At 43.2% G+C, this 17171-nt stretch overlaps 2 protein-coding genes across 3 annotated transcripts in view; one reads left to right on the top strand and one right to left on the bottom strand.

The window, feature by feature from the left end:
• The first annotated feature begins 3414 nt into the window (after positions 1-3414).
• MEAK7 (MTOR associated protein, eak-7 homolog) lies at positions 3415-16309 on the top strand. Of its 2 annotated transcripts, XM_071567126.1 has the most exons (9): positions 3443-3490; positions 3761-3936; positions 4970-5146; positions 8131-8361; positions 8816-8960; positions 9610-10050; positions 11265-11383; positions 12203-12379; positions 13375-16309. In XM_071567126.1, the coding sequence occupies exons 3-9, from the start codon at positions 4979-4981 to the stop codon at positions 13501-13503; spliced, it is 1410 nt and encodes a 469-aa protein (XP_071423227.1). In that variant the 5' UTR covers positions 3443-3490; positions 3761-3936; positions 4970-4978; the 3' UTR covers positions 13504-16309. The 2 variants fall into 2 exon arrangements, with proteins under 2 accessions (XP_071423226.1, XP_071423227.1); XM_071567125.1 differs by lacking the exon at positions 3761-3936 and having other exon boundaries at positions 3415-3490.
• The window catches only part of ATP2C2 (ATPase secretory pathway Ca2+ transporting 2), a 28419-nt gene continuing 27478 nt past the window's right edge, over positions 16231-17171 (bottom strand). Inside the window, exon 27 of the mRNA XM_071567124.1 lies at positions 16231-16652. Within this exon, the coding sequence (XP_071423225.1) occupies positions 16540-16652 (113 nt within the window). The 3' untranslated portion in view covers positions 16231-16539. The remainder of the gene's footprint in view (positions 16653-17171) is intronic.

The raw sequence follows: 17171 nt of genomic DNA, 5'->3' as shown, positions 1-17171 counted from the left end.
GCTGCCCAGAGAGGGGGTGGATTCCCCATCCCTGGAGGTTTTTCAGCTGAGCTTGGCCATGGCACTGAGTGCCATGATCTGGTAAAGGGACTGGAGTTGGACCAAGGGTTGGATTTGATGATCTCGGAGGTCTTTTCCAACCCAATCCATTCTATGATTCTGTGATTCTGTATCTTTGCAAATTGGCTGCTTGGAGCTAAGGCAGGCCAGGTACTTCAGCAGCTTTTGGCTGGTTCTGAGCTCAATAGTTGGAGAAAAAAGGTCACAAAGTCATCACGTGTTTGTAAAGATACTGCTGAGTCAGGCTTAGTGCAAGGTTGGTTAGACCAGAATCTCTAATATTATATTTTCAAACTGAAAGAAATCCTACACACAGAGCTACAATATGAAACACAATGCTTAAAGATTAACAATCATACAATTTTATGTGACACGGTATGTCCACAGAAATGCTGGCCTTTAAAAATAAAGGGGGAAAAAAAGTTAATCTGAATGGAAAATCTTTGTTTTTCTTATTCCGTAAGTTTCATTTTTCTTCTTAGGCATCAACTGGAAACTCATAGAAAACACTCAGCAGACTCCCAGACCTGATTTTGTAGCCCAGGGAGGGAGTTCCACCAAGAACCGAGTTTTGTCCTCATGGTCAATATTATATTTGCAGAGTTAACAGGAAAGGGATGAAACTAATTTCTCATGCAAGCTTTTACTTCCACACGAATGCTGTTTATAACGGTGGGAATCCAAGCACACTTTCCAGCGGTGTGGAAGCCTCAGTGCAGACTGCACAGCGAACTTTCCAAACATGCAACGCCATCGTGTGGGCAATTAAATCTCCAGCAGTTTGATGGACTGGGCTGAATTTCATAGACTCCTAGAATGGTTTGGGCTGGAAGGAAACATAAAAACATCATCCTGTTCCTGCCATGGGCAGGGACACGTTCCACGAGCTCAGGTTGTGCTCTCATTACATGAACATCCCGTTAATTCCCTCATTTTTACTTGCCGTGTCCTGACCCTGCTGACACAAACCGGGTAACTCTTGTGCCTCTAGTGGTGACCGTAATAAATCTGGATCAGGATCCAGGGATTCCAGCCTGATCACTTTGGAATTCTGCTCGATGTGTCTCATCTGGCAACAAGAAGAATATTCATCATGTTTTTATGAAGTTTGGCATCCATGAAGATCAGAAAAAAACACCCACAAACCACAAATAAAACGGGTGTTCTTGGAACTGTGTCAGTATTTTTACTCATTCTTGCAAAAGAACAAGACAATGGGAGCTCTGCCATGGCTGGTACAGATAGAATCATAGAACCACAGAATATTTGGGTTGTAAATGACCTTAAAGATCATGTTGTTCCAACTCTCTGCTGTGTGCAGGGACACCTTCCACTAGATGAGGTTGCTCCAAAAGCCCCATCCAACCTGGCCTTGAAAAGCTCCAGGAATGGGACAATAATAACTCTTCTGGACAATTTTTTAAAATTTATTTTCCTTCTTTTCTACATGTAAAGAAACATAAATGATTTCTGTTGAAAACACACCAATTAAAAGTTAAATGCAAAGTTGCTAACCTGTTCAATTCAATTATAGGAACTGAAACAGCACCAGCTTTGTGGGAATCTGCACATTTTCCCCCTGGCTGGAAGGAGGAGGAGGTGACACATCAAACTTGGGCTGTGGGACAAACAAGGTGGCACTGCTGGGAAGGCAAAGGCCTTGGAGTGTCACAGGAACCAAACCAGACTTTGGCTGGAAGTCCAAGGGGAATCCTGCTCAGCAATGGAACTGAGTTAGGAAGTTGTTGATTTGGAAAAAAGTCAATTCTGGAAGCAGATTTGTGACCACTGAGTTATAATTTTCCTCCCAGGTATTCACACATCTGACTGAAGACAGGGTTGGTCTCTAAGCACTGTCCTTGCTACCCTGAATTTCACCATTTTTAAAAAACATTTTCAAAGTTTTCACAGTAAAAGAGACTGTTCATATCCATCTCCCTGAAAAAAATGAATAAATTACCCATCTTTGCACAAACTTTTATTTAATGGCCCCTTAAAATATCAACAATTGCTTACATGAATATTTTTATTATTTCTACTTCCTAGGTTATTTTTAAGTGTAATTATGGTAACAGTGGCATCTCTCATAGAGGTATTGCACAAACAGGCACATTACAGATGGCAGGATATATAAGTCCTTTTACAGCCTTTTTATCTCTCAGACCAGCCTGATTTTGCCAGCCAGGAGGTGGAATTTTAACTTATTTGTTGAGAAATTGTTGTGTTTTCCTTTCACTCCCCATTGCCATTGAAATCTCCCACAGCCTGAGTGTTTACCCTGAAAATGTCCTCTGTGTGTGTATTTGTGTGTGAATATATTTGTGTGTGAATGTATTTGTGTGTGTATCACACACAGCCTTTCCCTTCCCAAAATCCAAGAGCTGTTCCCAGCACAGCCCAGGGATGCCAACACCTTCTCCCAGAGCTTCCCACGACCTGCCAAGGATAATTTGGGATGGTCTTTAAGCACAGGGCACTCCAGCTCTGACAGGGGCTGCCACGGGTGGTTGCTCTGCCTCAGCCACATCTCTGAATTTTTAGTTTATTTTTGAAAAATGTTTTATAGCTGGGGCAGCTCAGGGAGAAGGGATCCCTGAGGGAGAAGGGTCCCCTCAAAAAGGAGGGTCTCCTCAGGGCAAAGGGTCTCCTAAGGGAGAATAAACACTTCAGGGATGAGGATTCCCTTGGGAAGGAGGATTCCCTTGGGAAGGATGATCCCCTCAAGCAGAAGGGTCTCCCCTCAGGGAGAAGAGCTGTCTCAGGGAGGAGGGTCCCCTCAAGAGGAAGGTTCTCCTCAAGGCTGAGGGTTCCCTCAGGGAGAAAGGTCTCCTCAGAGAGGATGGTCCCCTCGAGGAGAAAGGTGTCCTCAGGGAGAAGGGCTGTCTCAGGGAGAAGGGTCTCCTCAAGGCTGATGGTTCCCTCAAGGAGAAGGGCTGTCTCAGGGAGGATGGTTCCCTCAAGGAGAAGGGTCTCCTCAAGGCTGATGGTTCCCTCAGGGAGGAGGGTCCCCTCCAGAAGGGTCTCCTCAAGGCTGGTGGTTCCCTCAGGGAGGATGGTCCCCTCCAGAAGGGTCTCCTCAAGGCTGGTGGTTCCCTCAGGGAGGATGGTCCCCTCCAGAAGGGTGTCCTCCAGGCTGATGGTTCGCTCGGGGAGGAGGGTCCCCTCCACCAGAAGGGGCCGCCGAGGTTTCGCCGCTCTCCGGAGCTCTCGGGCTGCCACCCCTGCCCTGCACGGCGGCTGCGGCACCGACCAGCCCTCCCCTCGGATGGCGACACCAAACGCACCGCCCTCCCTGTCCCTCCCTTCCATGGCTTTTCCTTCCCTCCATCCCTCCCGTTCGTCAGAGGGGCGGCTCTGGCCGCGCTCCGCCCCCGCCGGGCGGGCCGAGGGGCCGGGCCGGGGCCGGGGAGCGGCCGGGGCGGCCCTGCCGGTAAGCGGGGCTGGGAGCGGGTGGGGGTCCCTGCTCAGGGTTCCTTGTCAGCGGGATGGGGCGGGCACAGACCCCTGCACACACATGTACACACACACACATACATACACGCATATATATACACACACATATCACATACACACGCGCCAGGGTTGCTGCTGCCCCGCCGGGCGGGGAGGGATGGCCTGAGCGCACCGGGAAAAAAATAAACCTTTCAAGGACCCTCTTTCGCTGCTTAAACCAACCGTGTCTTCGCGGTCTGCCCTCCAGGGGACAGAGGTTTCCATTCAGACCTCGAGTCGTACCCCATTTGGAAACAAGGCTTTAGGCCTGAAGGTGAAGCAGCACGACCCGGCAGCTCATGTACAGTAAACAAAGCACCAGGTGGCAATAAAAATGCTGCATTTGGCTCAATGTGAGTCCTGAGGAGGTCAAAGGACTCCGAGGTGGGTGTGTCTGCAGAGAGATTCCCGTGGAACTGGGAATCATGAACTGAAATAGAGGTGTCAGGAATTTGCAGAGAAACTACAGAAGGGTGTTTTATTCCATCTTCTTTGCATTGTCATCCCAGACATGGGAAGGCCACTGGGAAGTGTCATTGCTCTCAGGTGGCGTTTGGGATATCGGACCCTGCTGTGGCTCTGTGAGCTCGGGCTGTGCTGCTCCAGGGAAAAGACAGAGCACATGGCCCAGACAACACTGAAAAATAAACCTCCTAATGCAGGTGGATCCTGGGGCAGTGAGAGGAAACAGCAGTTGTGCCATTAAATGTGTAAGACAAAACAAACAAACAAGGAAAACCCAAAACAACCATCCCCCTGCCCACCTCAATGCTGATGAGCTCTCAATGATTTGTTGACTGCTTGTGAATCTGTGTGTTTTCAATGAGCCTTGAGTTGTCTTTCTACATAGTGTTGTTACTTTGTTTCAAACTATTTTTATATTGTGTCCTTAGGGAAAAAAACACTCGTCATTTTCAGAGACTTTCACTGATGGTGCCTTAGTGCCGCATCATATTGGCAGATGTAGCTTCAGTCCATTAATGCATCAGGATGATGTAGCATAATCTGTCATAAATAATCCATAATCAAGCATTTTCCTTCATGTTAGGGATGTGCTGCAGCTGTCAGGCCCATGGTCACTTTGTATAAACTAATTTAACCATTAGATCATATTGGTTTTTCCATTTGATAGAGACTTGAATGATATTTGTGTTGGTGGACAGGGGGATTTTAGCAAAGAGCTGTCAGATTGTCAGTTTTTAAAGCACAGTTACTGTTCACAGATGCTCTCCAAGTTCATTAAGTCTCAGTGAACACAGAGACTAAACACTAGTTCTAGTAATTTCCTACAAGGGTAGTAATTTGCTTTTCTTGTAAAACTTGCACTGGTATGTTAGTCAGTTTGATATCTTTCATGATCCTTGTGATACCTTTCTGTGTTTATTGCTTTTATAAAATTCTTTTTCCTTTGCTTCAGGTTGAAAAGATGGGAAATGCAGAAAGCAATGCCTATCAGAATCACCTTTCCAGATTCCTTCCTGAGGAGCAGTCTGACATTGATGGAGTATTTGATACCTTATCAGGATCGAGTGGCTCAGCTGGAGGAAAAAATGCCAAAGCTACAAAGAAAACTGTGACTCTGGCAGCTCTACAGGCAAGACAATCTGTTATTCATGATATATCTGGGATGTAGTGCATTGAACAGAAGTCCAGAAAGAAATTAAAGACGTGGCAATAGTTACTTTTAAAGGATTGCTTATCTCAATTTAATACTTAATGTTTTGAGCAGGATGGATTTTAACTTCTTCTCACAGTTTAACATGAGTTGTGGCTTTCAGGTTTGCATTTATCTCTTAAATTGCACTGCTGGGTCCATTGGCAACTTTACTGATTTGGAAGTAAATTGGGATGCATAGAAATATTTTTACAGCAACCTGAAAAATGGGAAGAATATTTTGCCCCCTGGAGTCTTTAGTGTGGGATTATTTACAGATTTTCTTGGGAAGCTGTCACAAAATCACTTTGTATTTGGTTATGTCTGTCTCCCTCAATGCATCATCACCTCTAATCTCTTCACTTGCACTAAGAGGAGAGAATTCAATTTTGCTTGATTAAGCTGTGGCTCCCTGTTTTAGCTAATTATCATGCAATATGCTTCTGATTAACTTTGCATTCATTTTCTAATCAAGGAAAGAGAAAAATGATTCGTTGAAATAGTTGATAACTTCAGTTAAGCAGGAGCTAAGTGGCCAAATGAATGTGGTGGTAAAGTGCATTTTCATACATATTACACAGTTAATGGGATCAAATTAAAACTCGTTGAAAGCAGCATGATATTTTAAGGTATTTAGCAGTGCCTCTGCATACAGACCAGCTGTAGCCTTTCCTGCAGCCTGGCTGTTCATGGCTGTCAGGAAACAGTGTTGCTGCTGCCCAGCTTTTCAGCACTAATTCATCCAAGAAACTCTCCTTGGTGTGATAACTTGTTTGGGACCTGGAAGGGGTTCTCTTCCCAGCTTTACCCTAGATCAGTGTGGTGTTTGGTTTGTCTTTTCCCTTCTTGGCTTGTTGTTGGCCAATTTACATGAAAACCTTGAAGGGCTGTGGGTGCCAGACTCTGGTGCAGGGAGAGCTCCTGTGGCATTCCTGCCTCCTGAGTGACTGTTGTGTCTGGGCTGGACTGAGATGTGGCAGGTTTGATGTAGCAACAGTCTGTTAGCACTGATGGGTCCCCAGGCATTACCTCATTAGCCTGGAGAAGAGGAGGCTCAGAGGTGACCTCAGCACTGTCTGGAACTCCCTGAAGGGAAGTTCTGGCCAGGTGGGGGTTGGTCTCTTCTCCCAGGCACTCAGCAATAGGACAAGGGGGCACGATGGGCTCAAGCTCTGCCAGGGGAAATTGAAGTTGGAGATCAGAAAGAATTCTTTGCAGAGAGAGTGCTCAGGCATTGGAATGGGCTGCCCAGAGAGGGGGTGGATTCCCCATCCCTGGAGGTTTTTAAACGCAGATTGGCCGTGGCACTGAGTGCCATGATCTGGTAAAGGGACTGGAGTTGGCCCAAGGGTTGGACTTGATGATCTCAGAGGTCTTTTCCAACCCAATCAATTCCGTGATTCTGTGATTCTATGACTCTGCTCAGGCAGAGTCCTTCCTTGTTGGAGTTTCCTTCCTTGCTGGAAGGAAACTACGTGACTTCTGGGCCAGAGCAGGCTGCCCTGCACAGCTTGGGAAGCAGGTAGAGCAGGAATCTCTAGATCCTTTCCTGAAGCCATTTAAGACAAGGATTCTAAACTGTCAAAAGTGTGAGTCAGTTAGATGTTTATAAAAGGTTCCTTTTTTACAGATCTTCCTTTTTGCACTCCAGGTCTACTCTTTGGAAGAGCTAAAAGCAAAACAAAGCAGTGAAACGAAGTGGTGGGAGGGATAAAATGGGGATTATTTAGGTAGTTCAGCAGTGTGAAGTAAAAAGCCCTTGAGTATAATGTTTTAGTTGTGTTCCCTGCTGCTTCTCCCACTTCAGGCTCATTTAGGATTTTCAGAAAGCCTCTCAAAGAGAGCAGTACCCCCTGTGACCATCCCTCCCTCAGTGTGGAGCACTCTGATGTGAAGGACTGTGGCTGCTGTTTCTGCTCCTGCTGGAATCAATGGGAGCTTTACCACTGACGTCAATGCAAGCAGGGTAGAGCTGGGGATATTGGCTCTCTGTATGCCCAGCAACAGCCATTAACTTCATATAGGAGCAGCCCAGGTGGCTTCCAGAAGAGTGGTATTGAGCCAGCAAATCATGAAATGGAGCTGGAATAGTGGTTTGGGCAGGTGCAGCTCCATTATTTCAGCCTAGACCCCACTGGGCTACACCCTTGTATGGAAGAGTTGAGTCAGGTCCTCAACATGCTGTGCACAGTGAGGACTCTCTGTAATCACGTCCTGGTGTGTGCATGTATTTCTGATGATTTATTTTTAAACTGTGTAATTATCTTGAACACACTGAATGTTGAATCCAGAGTCAGATCTTTCCTGCAGAGCTGTGATGTATGATGGTGTATATCAGTTAGGATTCAATTCAAAGGGCCAGGCATGCAATTCAGATGAATAACTCCTAATTTTGACTCTCTTAACATCAAGGATACATTATAAAAATCAGGTGATCTCAACTTGGTCCTTGCTCAGTGAGTTGATATGCAGTGGGGGATTTCTCAGGATTGTTTCTACCCATGCACATGGGGTTAAACACGTTGTTTTGAGGCCAAGACTGAGATATGGAAAACATTTTACTTCCTTTATGTTTTTAAGTATCTGTGAGCTCCACTGTCAAAAGCAGACTTGAAATACAATTTTGAATATTGGACTGGCAGAGTTGTAAACCTTTACAACAGAGCTATCATGTAGAAACACTTTGCTAAAACCCTGTTAAGGCTTTACAGTGTTGTTTTTTCTGAAGTTCAGTGTCAGTATCAACCTAAATCAGTAAATAATCACTATAAAATAAAGATTTTTATTTTTTTCTCTTGGAAAACCAACCCTTTGACAAAACTTTGTTGCTGATATTAAATACTGTATCTCAGCACAGATTAGATGAAAAACATTAGTTATTCTTCCCTTATAAAATGTGTTCTTTGCTGTTTCTCTCACTGCAGGCACACACTCGGGAGCCACTGCCAGAGCAAATGACTGTTCGGTTGTACAACGGAATGAAAAGCATTGACCTGCCTGGGAAATCATCTGGGCTGAGTGAACAGGTTGCTAAGGAGCAGTTTGTAATTTTTATGTCAAACCTCTTAAAAGGGAATGCAGATGAGAAGATTACCATAATAATGAGAATGATCTCCAAGACGGAAGGGCCTGTGAAGGGCAAACAAATCCAAGAGGTAAACGGGCAGATAAATGTGTGTTAGGGGGACAGTAAGAGCCAGCAAGGGTTATGTGTGACTCCTGCTTCTGGAAACAGCAAAATGCTTTTTAGAGCTTTAATTACAGATCAGATAAGTAGCTTGGAAGATGAAAGAGTGGGATCTTTCAGAACCATAATTGACTTGCAGCTCCTACCACTACACAATTTGGTACTCCCTTCCCTCTTCCCTGCCATATTCTATGAAGTTTCTTTGCGGAGTAACATGCAGAAAATGTCTTGAAAAAGGCTCCTTTTCAAGACCTATGACACTGAAATAGCATTTCTGTTTTCCTGGCTTGTCATGACAAGAGATGTTTCTGCTTTGGGTTTATAGCATCAATACTACTTGACTTTATTTTCAGACAGTCCTTTGAAGCTCTCAGCAATTTCATTTAAGAAATGCCAAAATGGTGATGTTTCAATCTTTCCAGTTCACAGAGGATCTGATCACGTCTGTAGTTCATGTACTGAGCTACAGGAAGGAACTGAAAGGTTGGAATTTGGAGAATACTCGGGATTCTGCCAGTGGAGTAAAGGCTTTGGCTGCTCAGCTGCTCTCGGAATTGAAGCTTCCAGGTAAGCATATCCCAGAGCTCATGTCATCACTCATCTCCTGAGGGTTTCTCTCTTCATGTTACATCTTGGAATTTAAATGATGGGACCAAAATTTCAAGCCTACTGTCTTGCAAATGAAATGGGAATTGTATTTATTTTACATTACTCTCTTTCTCTCCTGAATTCAGGAGAGCTTTGGGTTGAAGTCCCAGATTAAGTGGACACGCAAGACTATTTGTCATGGAACTTGTCAAACAAACACCTGACTTGCAGATGATGGGCATTTAGATACATGGGCATCTAAATATTATTTATTTGAGTATATTTATCATGTATTTATGACCATGTGCCCTTTTACAAAGCATAGGTCTATCTTTGCACTGTTGTAATATCAGATTTTGCTGTCTTGAAAAGAATATCATATGAGTTGTAGCCAGGAGTTCCTGTTTCTAAATCACAACAGCACAGCCAATGAATGCCCCAGGTAAATGTTTCTCAGTTCTGTGGCTGCATCTTTTCAATGTAATTGCCAGTTTACTGTCTCTGGCTCCTTTTATATGTGGTTCCCTGTCTATTAAAATAATGGAATATTGTGTTTACACTTGAAAATCAACCAATTATCTTCGAGACTGGGAGACTTACTCCTGTTTCTATGTGTCTTATTATTTAGATGGGGCAAAACCTGTGAGTCCTCAGCTGCTGGAGACAAGTTTTGATCAAAGGGTTGTGGAGGATTGGGTGTACAGAGTTCCCCAGATCTCCGTGTTCCTCAGTGTTGTTATCAGGCAAGGCCTCCACGTTCTGCATTCCCTCCCAGACCAAACCAACGACATTCTCAACCTTGTTCCTCGCTGCAAAGGCATGAAAGGAAGAGGACTCGTCAGTCTCTTTGACATCCCATCCATCATTTACATCAACTCCCACCTGCCTGCAGAGCTGCAGCACAAGTGGCAGCTTTTGTTTTCCTCCAGGGTCCATGGGGAAAGCTTCTCCCAGCTGTGTGGGCACATAGTGAACAAAGGCCCTTGCATAGTCATCCTGAGGGACTTGGATGGTTATCTCTTTGGTGGGTTTGCATCTCACTCCTGGGAGGTGAAGCCACAGTTCCAAGGTAAAACTCACTTTTCTTTTCCTTGTATCCCAGGACTCTGGTAAATATTCCCTGTTCTGTGCAGGTACAAGAATCCTGTCCACTTATTGGATATCATCACTTTACTGTCATGACATACAGAGTTTCTTATACTTTCAAGAGTATTTTTCTGTGGGAAAAATAATACTAATTTTCAAAAAATATAAAACATGTAAAGTTATTCTTACCATGACAGTCAGGCATGTTACAGACTACTATTTATAATTTATTCTTTGATAAGACTTTTAAAATTGCAGAACTGATCATGGAGAAACTTTTTGGGGAAATCTATCAAGGCCTGTAGCTGCACAGGTTGAAAATGAAATAAAAATGAAGGAAATGCAGCATAGATGGTTAGAGATGCAATAACTTGTCCACAGGATGGCAGTGTTCTATCAGGATCACCTGAGCCAAGCGCCAGGTCGAGCCTCCTGTTGCCATTTGAGCACTGTCTGTCTTTGTTTCCCTTCTAAAATCCAGCACCCAAAGGGTTCTTGGGACAAACTATTTGTTCCCTTGAAACCTCAGTAGAGAAGAGAAGGTTTTTCATAACTCTTTGGAAAGAACTTTCATGATGGATTTTTAAAAAAAAAAAAAATTAGAGGCTCTGGATAATCTGTCCTGCTGGGAATCCTTGCTTTGGCTACATTAGAAACTCGATTTCTATACTTAATTAGTAGCTGATAATTGCCACTTCAGTCATTTAATATAATATTATGTTGATTACACAGTAATTTCTGTGTATTTTTTTCCTGATAGAATAACACATATTAGATAACCACAGCACAAATACCAAACTGTGAAAAGTGTGCTCTAAATCATCAGCTCTAAGCTGATTTATTTATCAATATAGTCAGAACTAACAGCAGGTTGTGCAGACCCAGCAACTGGCCAGTTTCAGGTGGCACAGTGTAACCTGTGGTGGGTGTACACAGTGACATGATGTCCTGGTCATGCCTCTGACTCTGCCCTTGATCACAGCCTGTAATTGCATCAATTTCTGTGACTCTGCACACATTTAATTGAGAATAAACACCAGGGCTAGATCTTGATGAGAGGCAGCTCCAGGCTTTCTGAGATGGCAGCTGTGGCTTGGAGCTGTTCACCTTCACTTCTTCAATTAATATTTCTATCCTCTTTGTAGGCAAGTGATTGCTTGACCTGTTGTCTGACCTCAGGTGCTTTTCTGTTTACAGGTGACAACAGATGCTTTTTGTTTTCTGTTTTCCCCTCTCTTGCTGTCTACACATACACGGGGTACAATGACCACTTCATGTATTTGAACCATGGCCAACAGACTATGCCAAATGGACTTGTGAGTATTCAGAAATGACAGGCTGGACATTGAATTTGTGGCTGATATTTGGAAGTGTTTTATTTGTTTTTCTTCTGGTAGCAGATTTAGTTCACTTTATTCTCTGAGGAAGTTTGCATCCCTTGTGTCATGCTTTTAGTAGGGAGATTTTTTCCTTTTTTGTGTTAAGGTATCAATGTAAAGTGTGAGCTGCTTTTTAAATGATGGAAGATAAACCCAACAGAATTAGAGTGCAAGGAGCTGCTGCTGCTGCTGTGAGTGCAGTGGCTGAAGCTCCTCTTACTCAGGGTCACAAATGAGCTCTCCAGATGCAGAGGAGTTTCCACAGAGCTCCAACACACCACCTGTTTTGAAACTCCTTTGCAGTTCTGGAGCATTATGTGCCCATAACTTTGGGAATTGCAGCAGGCTGGAATAAATTTGCTCTAAAGAAAGTCAGCACCATCAAATTACATTGTTTGTTTCTGTAGATACTTTTCTAAATGGAAAAGAGGCAGCAAACCTGGGCACTGTCACCCTATTTGAAATGGAACTGTTAGGTAACAAAAACCAGGAGCTAAATTTTTGGTGCCACTCACAGTTTTGGTATTCTGGAAAGCACAGACGGAGGGCAGTATCACTCAGGAAAATTCTTGCTTGTCTTCAGGAATACAAGATGTGGGTACAGAAGCCCCCAAGTTCACTCAAAACCTCCTTTTTCACCCACCCATGGAAGTGTGGCCCAAATCCTGGGCACAGCAGTTTATTCTCCAGGTTTCATGACTTACCCAGTCTGTTTTAGGTGTGCAGCAAGTGCTGAATGTGCTGCTCTGTTCCCAGGGGATGGGAGGACAGCACGGCTACTTCGGGCTCTGGATAGACAGTGACTATGGGAAGGGGCACAGCAAGGCCAAGCCTCGATGCACCACCTACAACAGCCCCCAGCTCTCAGCCCAGGAGGAGTTCACACTGGATGCCATGGAAGTCTGGGCAGTGGGAGACATCCCTGAAAGTGTGGTAGGTGAACCTCTGACATGCTGTCCTGGCTGGCACAGAAGGTGTGAATGCAAACCCCACACTTGCAGTTTTCTCATTAAACACTATCTGTTGTAATTAGTAATATTTTTTCTATTTTGCCCTATGGTGCCATGGATTTTGTAGCAGGCAAATAGTGGAATTATTGAGGGTGCCAACAAGAAAAAGCATCAGGAGCCATGAGGTGAGAGAGGCAAAAGAGCAGTACTTTATTCTGAATTTCAAAAGGCCTTTCCAATATTGAGGAATGGTCTCCAGGAGGAACCTCCTTGAAAGGGTTCAGTAAAACTCAGTGTTTATAAAACAAAGAAAGCACTGCAAACTCTCAAGTAAAACCTAATCTGTAGCTCAGGAAGAGACCCAAAAGATTTCTTTATCAATAGCTTTCAATTTACTATTGTTTTAGAATCAATTTATTTGCATAGATTTAAGCCAGTTTTTCTGCACTTGGTTTATTTCTGGGAAGGAGTAGGAGCCCTCTTTCCAGTCTCCTCTGGCCCTGTAATTTATTCTCTTATTAAACTCTCTGGTCTGTGCAGTTAGGTGTGGGTTTGGGTCTTCTATAATTTTTATTTTCTTTCTAAATTCATGTGCCCTGACTTCAGTGGACACATGGCTCTAAAGAGAAACAGAAATTTTTCTGTTTACAGAAAATGCCCAATTGTAATTGAATCTCTTCTTTAAAAAAGAACTTCAGAATGAGGTGAGGTTAACCAGGATCTGGTTGGCTTGCAACCTGAATAAACTTGAAATAGTTTGCTGCCATCTTAGGGAAATTTTATGGCTATTTTGTGTAACTGCAGCAATAAAAATCATTTGATGTATCCCAGTGAATGTAAAATGCCTTACTTGGAAAATACGCCTGCTCTGTTGTGCCAAGCTTGCAAACCAGACCACTTAGGTGGGTTTGAGTGTGTCTCTTGGCTGTAGCTTGATATGGACATTTTAAATTGGCTCTATTTTATTTTGTTCTGAAGGCCAAAGGTAAGAAGAGTATCCTGGATGTGGATCCCGAGGCTCAGGCCTTGTTAGAAATGGCTGGAAAGACTCGTCAGAGCGAAGGTCTGCGGGAACCCATTGAAGAGGATGAGGAGGATGAGAACTAAAGGAATCACAGTAACACCAAACCCCCTTTATTTATATTGGCTTCCAAGTCTTAACATTCCTTGGACAGGATATTTTTCCTCTATTTTTCCCCCCCTTAAATTCACCTAATTATCTGGGACAAATCTTAGGCCTTGTACTTATGTAACATTTAGGTCTAATGCAGTATTTTGCCTCAAGGGTTTTGTTTGAGGACAGAAGAATTAACTGGGGACAGGATCATTAGACATGTCTTAAGTTCCAGCTGGATGTGAATTTGCCTGCATTCCCCATAGATCATGTCTGCAGAGTAAATTAAAAGCAACAGAAGTTATTGACAGGATGGTTTACTGACTTGGAGAATTGATATGTACATATTTATATATATTTATAAAGACTGTCCAAGGCACTGATTAAGGCTCTTATACCTCAACTGCACATATTTATTTGCATGCAATGAAATTAGTCAGTGAAGCTTGCACATTGTAATGCTGTCTTACATTGGTAAGCACAGAGTAGCCCCCATGATTCCACATGAAGGGTGCTATTAATTTGCATTACTTCAGTTAAAGCATTAAATGTCATGTTTTCTAACTCAGATTTTTAGCAAGTGACTCCATATGGGCTGTAAGATGTCCAGAATACTCATAAACAGCAAGAGGTTTTGTAACACCACCCTACAGTTCAGTGCCTCTCACTTCAGCTGTTTCTGCAGAAATTTGTCTGTTGTTCTTTAATAAAATGCAATCATTCAGCCATATTTTTCCTAAAAATGAGCCATACCTCCAGCAGAAATTCTCCAGGGAAAGCACCTTCCTTAGGAGCCTCACTTGAGACTGGGCTAAAAGATCAGGCTGTGGAAAGAGTTAACTAAGGAGCAGCCAGTTAATTGGGAATAGGATCTGCAGATACTTTGTAAAAGAAATGAAAATCAGGGTTATGTGAAATGTTTAAAGAAGATTGCTGTACACTTTATTCCACATAATTAGTCATTACTAGATTATGGAAAAAAAAAGGCCCTCAATATGAATTGCAGTTGGTTGGGGTTTTTGTGATTCTTCACCAGTCAGCACCAGTTTTGTCAGGTCTTTTATACTCAGGGCTTTTTCTATTTCAATTTGTTCCCATCTATCAGTAATTAGTTTCACCTTGTTTATTCTATGTAGAATTAATTGTCAAAAATAACCCTCATTTCTACCAGGGAGTGTCCTTCTAACTCAGCAAATCATGTTTGGTTATTACTGTCTGTGATTGTCAGTCTGTCTCCTCCTGAGGAAAAGGATTGTGCCCCATCCCCTCTGTCCTGCCATGAGTTTGTCTTCTGTGCAGCTCAGAGCAAAAAATGTACCAGAATTCTGCCTTCCTTCAAATTCTTTCCCTTAGTGTTTTCTTGTAGATGGGCTTTTTTCCCCCACATTTGAATATTCTGAATATTCTGCACTTGTGCCTTAATGTAGAGCCCATTTTTTTTAGATTTTATTTAACAAAATGAATTTAGCCTTGAAAGGAGAGCATGAGGAAATCCCTCCAGCCAGACATCCTAGAACTCCACTGTGCATTTTGTACACTACCTGAACTAATGACTGGGGCATGTTTGTTCCAGTACAGAGTGTGCTATGAAAGGCCTGAGCTAATGCCCTTTTATCTTCTATTTGCTTAAATAAACTAGAAAGTCTCCTAAGTTTGTAACACAGAAAAAAATGTAAGCATCAAAAAATTGCACTGATACTTTTGTGTCATTTTCTTCTCTCTATTAATAAGAATGTTAAATGGTACAATGTTGGGAGTGCTGTACAGACAATAAGTCAGTACCTGACTCTCTCTAAGTGGGGTGGTACCAACTTTTGTTTGAACATTCTCAAACCCTCACCAGAAATCTCAGAGCTCTTTTTCAGTTAGGCACTAAATACTCCAAGTGGATGCCATACAGGAATGAGGCAGTTGAATTTCTGCAGTTACACATAAAATAAACAGCTAGACTTTATCTTCCTTCCATTATGAGGCAGAGCCTTGTCTTTGAGAACTGAAACCATTTGCAAGGGTTGTAAAAACCAGTGGTGAGCAGAAACCCTTGGAGAGTCTGGGGAGGGGGAGTTGCACAAAGCTACTCTTCACCAAAAGTATTTCAGTGGCCAAGTTTTCTTTGATTTATAATAAGTATCAGTATAGCTGTTTCTTTCTAGACTCTGGGTCCAAAATGTAATCCTGTTTAAACATGACAATCAGCATAGCATTGTGACCTCTGAAATTGTGTTTTTTGACAAGGTTGTGTCTGAGACTCTTCATCTTCACTTTGAAGTGAAGGTGTAAAGCTGGAGCAAGGAGAAAACTGACTCAATGGCACTTTAGCAGATGTCTGATCCCACCAGCAGGTGGGATTATTCAGAATTGTTCTTTAAATGTAAAAGGTGGGCTTGGGAGAGACACCACATTTTCCCCCCTTGAATCTAATGACTAAGAAATCTGGGCTTTGTGCTCATACACCTAAAGATACTCATAAAGCATTTGCCAGCAGTGGGCTGAGCTGTGATCTAAACATCTCAGTCACTTTTATGCAGCCCTTGATCCAACTGCAAAGCTCAACATCCCTGCTCTGCCTGTGACTCACCTTTACTCTCAGGAGCCTGTGAAAGCAATTCCCTTCCCCATTAAATCCATCCAGAACTGCTGGTGAAGACAGGTCTTGTTCATCCTTCTAATTTAATTTAAAAGGATGGGTCTAAATCAAGTCTCACACAGATACTTGTCAATAACGTTTAAAAATGTAGATTTTTATTAATAAAAATGACTTTGATTTAAATAAATAAAATTTCAGTTTATGCACAATAAGTTTTTCTGTACAGGTGTGAAACTTATTTTGTCTGGGACTTATCACAGCCTTCCTGACATACAGATCAATGTCATAAAAATGTACCTGCTCTTGGGTTAGAACAGAAGCTGCTCCAGAGGTTCCAGGTGGAGCCTGAGGAGGAGACTCTTAGTACAGATGCACATGAGTATCTTCAGGAGTCATCCAGCCTCCCAGCTCTGTTCCAGGTGTATTTCAGAGGAGCTCTGGGTCAGTTGTGACATCCCTTGGTGTGTTTGGGGTGACAACAGCGTTTCTCACAGAGTTTGACGAGCTCAGACACGACAAACACTGAGGAAGCCAGTCCAGTGAGGAACAGCAGGTCTGGAGGAGGGAACAGAGTGCAGGTGAGCTCAGCTGGGCAGGAATCCCCACTCAGGACCTTCCTGCAGCTGGGGAAACCCACGGGTGCATGGCCTTGCTGTGCCTTTGCTGAAGAATTAGGGAAACAAAGCACTGCAGTAGACAAGGGACCCATAGCTGGGTCCACTCAGGGGTGGAAACCTCTGTATTAATAATTGAGATCATTGACCTCTGCTTATGAGAACAGGCCTGATGCACCACAGCGTGGTGGGGTGGAGTTTGCTGATCCAGGTGGTAAAACCTGCACTGCAATCCAGCTGAGAAACAGTCACCCTGCTCTTCCCAAAGGGAGTGACTGCACAAGGATCCGAGATGGATTTCTGTGCAGAAACACCCTACAGAACTCGTGGGAAATCTTGGCATGTCTCTGTTTACTTGCAGTTGTGTGTAGTAAATCAAAATTCAAAACCTAGCCTGGAATAATGTGAGTAAATACTACTACTATTTGTGTGTGTAAATATACAGATATAGGACTGATTG

The sequence above is a fragment of the Pithys albifrons genome, chromosome 12 (assembly GCF_047495875.1).
Source record: "Pithys albifrons albifrons isolate INPA30051 chromosome 12, PitAlb_v1, whole genome shotgun sequence".
Classification (NCBI taxonomy): Eukaryota; Metazoa; Chordata; class Aves; order Passeriformes; family Thamnophilidae; genus Pithys; species Pithys albifrons.
This window is presented reverse-complemented; position numbering and strand designations above follow the sequence as displayed.